The 8898-nt window shown below is 35.8% G+C and overlaps 1 protein-coding gene across 1 annotated transcript; it reads left to right on the top strand.

Annotated features, from left to right (window-relative positions):
- Positions 1 to 215: 215 nt before the first annotated feature.
- Positions 216 to 1790, top strand: LOC105185971 (smoothelin-like protein 2). The gene is made up of 5 exons (XM_011145867.3): positions 216 to 425; positions 627 to 702; positions 921 to 1044; positions 1204 to 1355; positions 1495 to 1790. Exons 1-5 carry the CDS (start codon positions 401 to 403, stop codon positions 1616 to 1618), a joined length of 501 nt encoding a protein of 166 aa, XP_011144169.1. The 5' UTR covers positions 216 to 400; the 3' UTR covers positions 1619 to 1790.
- Positions 1791 to 8898: the final 7108 nt, after the last annotated feature.

Here is an 8898-nt window from a genome sequence, read left to right on the forward strand (position 1 = left end):
TTATTCAGTTATAAATCATATAAATGTTATATATAATAACCACACGCGTTAAACACGCATAACGTGGTTGTTTTTCTTCTTTTTTCCTATTTGTTTTCTTTTTATTCTGTTTTTCTTTTTTACTCGAGTCGCGAACGCGGCGCGCACATCTCGCGGACGAGCTCTGAGAAACGCTAAGAGGACCATGCCAATCCCTGAATAAAGCAGTGAGTCACAACCCTTATTTTTGTCGATCCTTTTTGTTACGCAGTAGCATACAGTTTGCACTGCTATGAGTGTGTACGAGTGATACGTAGTACACGTGCCGCGAATGATCTTCGAAATTGTCGTTTATACCTATTCTGTATTCATACTAAACTATTACTTGATTTGTTTGTAAGACAACTAATGCATTGCAGGCATGCGACGAGAGTGGGAAATGAAAGGTTTCGCTAGATCCAATTCTCCAGTAATAAATCTCACACCTGTACCATTGACATGTGTCAGAATTCGCGCGGTTATAGATTATTAAAAGACGTATAAATATTAACATTTTAGTTTAATCATAGTATGCATCTCTGCGTAATTCTAACATACTGTACGGTATATAACATTCATATTTTAACTATGCTCCATTTATTTTACAGCTCCGAAGAAACCACTGTCACCATTTGCCAAGTTTCGTCAACTCGATAGGCAAAATAGTACCACTTTATCGCCAAGGTAATTACAAAAAGAAAAAATAAATTATGAATTATAGTGTATTAATCAACAATTAAAACAGTAGATGATTCAATATGACAAAGATTTTGCAAAAAATAAAGTTCTGATTAATGAAACAAAATAAAAAAGGAATACATAAATTATAATATATATATTTTTGCATTCTGATTCTCATATGTAGTTTAATAATTCATATCTTTTTATGTTTTTATGTTTAGTCCTATGAAGTCACCAGCAACAGAATTTCACTTCAAGTTTAACGAACCAACTGTACGAGATAACGCTGCGCAAATTAAAGAACGATTATTGGCGTGGTGTCGGTCAAAAACCAAAGAATACGAGGTAAATATAATATTTCAATATATATATGTTTATATTTAAAATACTAGCAAGCCTCCCTCCCTCCTGAATGTAAAAAGTATTTCAGATATAAATAATATATTCGCATTTGTAATAACAACTATATGATATCGAATGACTGATACGTTTATTTTTTTTCAGAATATACAACTCGATAACTTCTCGACAAGCTGGAATAACGGTTTAGCATTCTGCGCGTTAATACACCATTTTAGACCGGATGCTTTCGATTACAACTCTTTACGTGCGGAAAACCGTAGAAAAAATTTTGAACTTGCTTTTACAAAAGCCGAGTAAGTTTAATTTCTCGTCTTATATCGATACAACTATTTCGTTTTAAATAATTTAATCTATTTGATATATTATTATTTTTATTCGTTTATAAATAACCGAGAGATTTTTTTACTCTTTCTTTCTTTCTTTCTTTTATAGCGAAGTCGCAGGAATTGCACCATTACTTGATGTCGAAGATATGGTAATGATGCAACGACCGGATTGGAAGTGTGTCTTTACATATGTCCAGTCTATTTATCGCCGCTTCAAGGACGAAGAATAGCAATTTACTCTAAATACAGCAACACAGCACAATTCCATTTTACGCTAACGTAGAAAAAGATTGTTATTTATAGAATGTTTATTACACTTATTATACACTTAATGTGATTGGATAAAGATGTACACGATCACAAAAAATTTTGTTTTAAGTAATGGAAGATTGGTTATATCATATATGTTTCTGTGTATCGATTTTAATAATATTTGTAGTATTCACAAATTTGAAAACAATATCTTTCAATGATATTAACATATACCAGGTATGTAAATATGAAATTGGAATTTTTGTATAGAAAATACACGTTTATTGTATGAAAATAATAAAAAATATTTTAATCGAAGTATTGCTCATCGCTAGCTATACATTTTTCCCACCTGTCTGACAATTTGTGGATGCCACGGCAAAAAAACTGTTGCTCTTTTGAAGCAAACCAGTCATCGAGCCATTTTCGTACATTTACGTAAGAAGTGAAGCACTGCTCGGCAAGTGCGTATCCTATCGATGCAAATAAGTAGTAATCGGACGGAGCCAAGTCTGGTGAGTAAGCCGCATGCGAAAGTATTTCCCAACTAAACGCCTCAATCGTTTCCTTGACCAGTTTTGCTGTGACTGATGGTGCATTATCATGAAGCAAAATCACTTTGTGTTGCCTTTTTTGATATTCTGGTCGTTTTTCACGCAAAGCTTGATTCAAATCGATCATTTATTGTCGGTAGCGTTCAGTATTAACGGTTTCGCTAGGTTTTAGCAGCTCATAATAGATCACACCCTTCTGATATCACCAAACACAGAGCATTATCTTCCGTCTATAACGATTTGGCCTTGCAGTCGATGTCGATGGTTCGCTTGGAGTTACCCATGATCTTTTACGCTTAGGATTCTCAAAATATATCCACTTTTCATCGCCAGTCACAATTCGATGGAGAAATGACTTTCTTTTGTACCTGGCGAGTAGCATTTCGCAAGTGGTTTTTCGGTTTTCCTGCTGTCTTTCATTCAGTTCATGTGGAACCCATTTTCCCATCTTCTGGATCTTTTCCATGGCTTTCAAACGTATGGAGACGGCTTCTCGTGTCACATTTAATTGATCCACGAGTTGTTGTTGCGTTTGAGCGTCCTCATCCAACAATGCTTGCAATTCGCTGTCTTCAAACTTTTTCGGTGGTCTTCCACGTTCTTCGTTTCTCACGTAAAAATCGCCAGGTTTGAATTTTTTAAACCACTCAAAGCACTGTGATTTACCAAGAGCATGCTCACCATAAGCTTCGACAAGCATTCGATGCGATTCTGCAGCAGTTTTCTTCAAATGGTAACAGAAAATCAATGCTGTCCGCAAATCGTAGCTTCCAGGCATAAAATTCGACATGTTCAACGCTATTACAAACTATGCTGTTGTATGAAACTTGTATTGTTGTGAGTTGAAAATCTTTGTCAGATGTCAACAAATGGAAATGGCGCCAATGACGCAGTTTGACGGTAACTACATTGACAGCTAGGGCCATCTATGAGCAAATTCCGGTTTCATATTTACAGACCTTGTATTATAAAAAATCAATCTTATAACTGCGTGAATAAATATGCATTCACACGCATCATATATTTTTATATCTCCTATCGCAAACAGTCATACTAACATGTAACGGTTTTATATCTACAGTCTGTAAAGTAAGAGCGTACACGGCATAAATGGCAGTTGGCTTCAAATATCGTCCTAGTTTTTTTATGAGCTGATAGATGAAATCTTTGTCGTGAATGCTTTGTCACAAAAGATTCAGTTGGCGTCGAACTCTAACCTGAGAAACATGTTAACCGCCATGAGTGCCGAATACACATCGCGCTACGAGGCTGTGTTCCTTTGGTCCCACCCCAAAGGACCAAAAATGTCATATGCAGTGGCTACTAAATACATGGGAAAGTCAAAATCGTTCGTCGCTAAGTAGGTTCAGCAATATAAGAAGATAAAAAATGTCGATGACTTGCCAGAACGTGGCTCGATAGGCAAAGTGACGCCGAATATGAAAAAAAATTTTTGAATTTGTTTAAGCGGAACCCGATCTTAATGCTTAAAATTTATGAGAAGTGTTTGTTGCCGACTGCTGAACGATGCTTCATAAAAAAAACAAGGACTAGATCTTACAGGAAGACAACGACCCAAAACACCGGAGCAAGTTTTGCAGTGGAAAGAGCAGTCTGGCATCGTCACACTTGATTGACCATCGCAGTCGCCAGATGCAAATCCCATTGAAAATGTGTGGACATATCTCAAGCACAAGCTTCAAGGAAAAAGAGTGTGCACTTTGAAGCAGCTGACACGACAAATTCATCTCATTTGGAGGTCTTTACCGAACGAATACGCAGTCAACTTAGTGGAAAATATGCCTCGGAGATGCCAGGCAATTATCAATGCCGGTGACTGGACTCATTATTAATGGTATAGCATTTATCTTCTCATGGAGTACAACAAATCCATGTACTTAAAAATCATTAAAAATAAATTTTTCTACACATTAACCCGTGCACGCTCTTACTTTACAAACTGTATGTTGATGCAGCAGTAAATATTTTCTATATACATACATGATTGAATACATGATTGAAAGCCAAATGTAAACAGGACACGAATCGCTGCCAAATGACGTTAATGTCAATATTTTAAATAAATTCATTGTTTCAAACATCAAAGGTTTCTGCAATAAATATATGAAACAAACATAATAATTTATTAATTATGACCTTGCCTTATAAAGTTAATAAACTTCATTATGACATTATTTATTAATAAAAAAATTGTAACAATAAATTGTAATATTCGGTAACCAAGTAAGTTCGTGCCGTTTTAATCAATACAGATAAATGATATTGTATACATTTACAATTATTGTATACATTTACAATACATTTGTATACAATTACAATACAATTCCAAAAACTATCTCACTAAGCTGCTTGACAATCTCATAAGGCCCCTCCCAATTATTTTGTAATTTCGGGGTCCTTCCCTTCTTTCTTTGAGGATTGAATAACCAAACTTTTGTTCTATTTTGAAATTAATCTGCTTAGCTTTCTGATCATAGCGATCCTTTACTCGCAAAGATTTTAGATTCAGGTGTTCTCTCGCACTGCGATGGATCGCATCCAACCTTTCTCTGAATTTCCAAGTATAACATTCCCTTGCGTTATTATCCCTATTCTCAGGACTTCCTCGCAATATATCCATGGGAAGCCGAAGTTCCCGACCAAAATACAACTCCGCAGGAATAAAACCTGTAGCCTCATGCCTTGACGATCGACAAGCTAACATGTACAAAGGAATCCATTTATCCCAGTCCCTTTGATTTTCTGCCATGAATTTTAACAGATAATTCAAAATTGTCTGATGCTGGCGTTCAACATGACCATCGGACTGGGGATGTAAGGCAGTTGTTCTAGTCTTCTTAATTCCCAACAAACGAACAATTTCCTGAATAACTTTCGATTCGAAATTTCTCCCCTGATCAGTATGCAATTCGCATGGCACGCCATGCTTAGAAACTATTTCATAAACAAAAACTTCCGCCACCGTCTTAGTCCTACTATTTTTTAACGGAAAAGCTTCGACCCATTTCGTAAAACAGTCCACTATTACTAGGAGAAAACGATTCCCTGAAGACGAATATGGAAGAGGATCCAAAATGTCCACCTGAATTCTTTCAAATTGAGCACCGACATTGTAAATTTTCAATGGAGATTTACCCTTCCCAGAGGGACCCTTTCTTGTATTACAAATATTACAACTCCGACACCAATTTTTCACATCTTGCTTACATGAAGCCCAATAAAAACGTTTACGAATTTTATCCAGAGTTTTATTGATCCCGAAATGACCTTCTGTAGGCGTGTCATGAGAGCAGCTCTCAAAATTTGTTCCACCCGACTTCGAGGAACTATAATCTGATCAATAACAAATTTAGTATTTGGAGATTCTCACCTCTTATAAAGAACCCCATCCTTTACCAAAAGAGCATCCCAATAGGAAAAATAAACCCTGGTCGAAGATTCAAGACTGGCCAAGTCCTCACGAAGTGGAATTTCTTCTTTTTCTTTAGCACGCAAAAATACAGAAACCACTGAATCTTCAAATTGTTCCTTACACCACTCCTCCAGAACATCTTCCTGCAAAACTATTCGAGTTATTAAGCTTTCCTCACTGGATTCCTTTCTAGCTTCCACCTTATCACAATAATTGCAGCCATCTCGAGAACTTGGCCGTCTAGATAACCCTTCTGCGTTTTGATGCGATATTCCCTTTCGATACACTATCCGGAAATCATACTGCTGCAATCTCTCTAACCATCGAGCTAGTTGTCCTTCCAATTCCTTAAAATAAGTCAACCAATGTAAAGAATTATGATCAGTCCTAACCAAAAAATTCCTACTGTATAAATAATGATGGAAAGATTTTATAGAATTAACTATTGCTAATAACTCCCGACGGGTCACACAATAATTTCGTTCCGATTTATTTAAAACCTGACTAAAATATGCAATAACCCTTTCAACCCCATCTTGATTTTGTGACAAAACTGCTTCTATCCCGTGATTAGAAGCATCTGTATCAAAAATAAATTCTCCTGTTTCAGAAGGGAAACTGAGCACCGGAGAAGAAATTAGAACCTGCTTAAGACCATCAAAAACTTCCTGACTTGACTTTGTCCAAATAAATTTTTCCTGACTTTCAGTCAATTTATAAAGAAGCTTTGCTAATGTTGAAAATCCCTTAATAAATTTCCGATAATAAGAACAGAATCCCAAAAAACTCCGAACTTGCTTCTTGCTCTGGGGAATCGGCCAGTCATTTACCGCAGAAATCTTTTCAGGATCTGTAGTCAACCCTTCCTCAGAAATAATGTGACCCAAATACCTAACTTTTTACTAAAGAAAGAATACTTTTTAGGATTAATTTTCAAATTAGCCTTACTTAAACAAATAAATACCTCCCGTAAGTTTTTCAACATTTCTTCAAAAGTTTTGCCAAAAATAATAACATGGTCTAGATAAACCAAATAAATTTTATGAAGCACTTCCCGAAGAACCTTTTCCATTAATCTTTCAAACGTAGCCGGTGCATTACAAAGACCGAATGGCATCACTGTAAGCTGCCACAAACCATTTCCAATCGAAAATGCAGTATTTTCCCTATCTGAAGGACGAATCCCAACTTGCCAATAACCACTCTTAAGGTCTAGGGTATTGAATTAAGAATTACCCGAAAGCTGATCAAGGATATCATCCATCCTTGGTAAAAGATAACAGTCTTTAATAATAACCGCATTCGATTTTCTATAATCCACACAAAACCTAAGCGAACCATCCCTCTTCCTAATCATGACCGCAGGAGAAACCCAAGAACTTTGCGATTCTTCAATAATGCCCTGGCGTTTAATATCCTCAATAATTGATTCTACCTCCTGACGCATATGAATTGGAATTCGCCTAGGAGTCTGCTTAATTGGCCCAGCTCCAGAAACATCGATAGAATGCTCCAAAATTTTACGATTCCCAGCAGAAACGTCTTCTACAAAAATGTCTTGAAAATCGCCTAAGGAAGAGGCAAAGATCTCCTTCTGCGGAACATCCAATCCCTCCGAACTATTTTCAAAAAGCTCCTGCAGAAAAACCGAAACTTTACTCTCCGAAATTACACGAGAACAAATAAACATCTCCCTTTCCAGCCGAATCTTATTAGTAAATTCTTTTCAAAAATTTCTTCTAATTGAATCTTTAAAAAATCGACACCTAAAATACAATCGTCAGGAATGTCAGCTACAAAGAAAGGAAATTCTACTTTATGCTTATCTATATCTACTTTTGCAAGCACTTTATAATGCACTATTACCTCTTCCCTAGTCGGATATCTTAGAAAATAATTACTAACTGGAAAACGCTGTCTAAGTTTTTACCAATTTTCCACTAAGTAAAGAAATATCAAAACCTGTATCAATTCTAAAATTACACACCTCTCCATCTACTAAACCCTTATAACAAGAAGAACTTTCATTCCCAACAACTCTACCATTCCTAAAAGAAAAATTATATTTATTTTTATTCAGTCTTTTGACAGGGGTACATTTACTAATAGTCGAGCTCCCCCCACTCAGCTCAACCCAACCAAGTTTCCATTCTCCTTATGACCTAATGAAGGACACTGACCGAAAATGCCCACTTGCGCCACATTGCCAGCACTCTTTCCCACTAACAAGGAGATGCCACGAACTGCTAACTCTACTTTTGAATGAACTATAGTGCATTCGAAAGGGGAGGTCGAGAGTATAAACCGTGTCAGAGCTTTTGGGTGTATGGGCTTTAGTTTCGGAGAAAATTTATTGTAAAATGATGTATTTTTCAGCTGTACGGTAAGTACAATGGATAGCCATAATTTTGCATGAAGCGCGCTGGCTGTGCAGGTTAGGCGTGCGGCTATTTTGCGTCCGTGCGAGCAGAGTTCAATTCCCCGTAGTGACAATTTTTTTTTGTTTTTTTTAGAATAAATGATTGTTTATGAATTAATTGTAAATTTATTTATTTATTATTCGTTATAGTAAGAGAACGTATACATAATAAAAAATATCAATAAATTTTGTGTTTTTATTGTACTGTGTCTTTATTGTACTGTGTCTTTATTCATTATAAAATTCCGACATCACTATACAATGTTGCGGGTGATAATTTATATAAAAACATTCGAAGCATAAATGAATCGCACACCATGAACATTTTATAAACGAAAACTGCGTATTGCAGATACATTTTTTCTTATGTATATCCGGTGGAAAACACAATTGATTAACATTATAAAATATGTCACGTTTGTCTGCTAATTTTGACGCGTACCAAGCTAATTCAATCATTTTTACATATCGCGGAACACATAATAAATAATGAGTTAATGATTGAATTCGAATTGCATCATATAACGGACTTTTTAAGAAGTTTCTAGTATTTGTCTGTGGCACATACGCACAGGCAACAACCGTTAGGACCGTGACCCTAAAGTCCGTTGGATTTCCCTCACTGTTCTCACGTGTGTCGATCAGTAAGCAAGTCTGCGAGCATTCTTTGTGTTAAATTGATTTTATATAATAAAAATGGAAGGGCCAAGTGTGGATTTGTTTTTGAAAGAACATATCCAAGCATTGGCAAAGTGTGATATTACAAAAGAAGATTTAACTGACAGCATTGCATATTTTAAAGGTAATAAATAATTAAATAATTTAATAATCAAATAACAATAATTAAATAAT

This window comes from Harpegnathos saltator, unplaced genomic scaffold (genome assembly GCF_003227715.2).
Source record: "Harpegnathos saltator strain DR-91 unplaced genomic scaffold, Hsal_v8.6 scaffold457, whole genome shotgun sequence".
NCBI classification, from domain to species: Eukaryota; Metazoa; Arthropoda; class Insecta; order Hymenoptera; family Formicidae; genus Harpegnathos; species Harpegnathos saltator.

Bases quoted from the DNA above. Each gene is read 5' to 3' on its own strand.
- LOC105185971 (XM_011145867.3), top strand. From the start codon at position 401: ATGCGACGAGAGTGGGAAATGAAAG. The intron at 703-920 runs GTAATTACAAAA...TTTTATGTTTAG, and splicing joins AGTACCACTTTATCGCCAAG to TCCTATGAAGTCACCAGCAA. The intron at 1,045-1,203 runs GTAAATATAATA...ATTTTTTTTCAG, and splicing joins CAAAAACCAAAGAATACGAG to AATATACAACTCGATAACTT.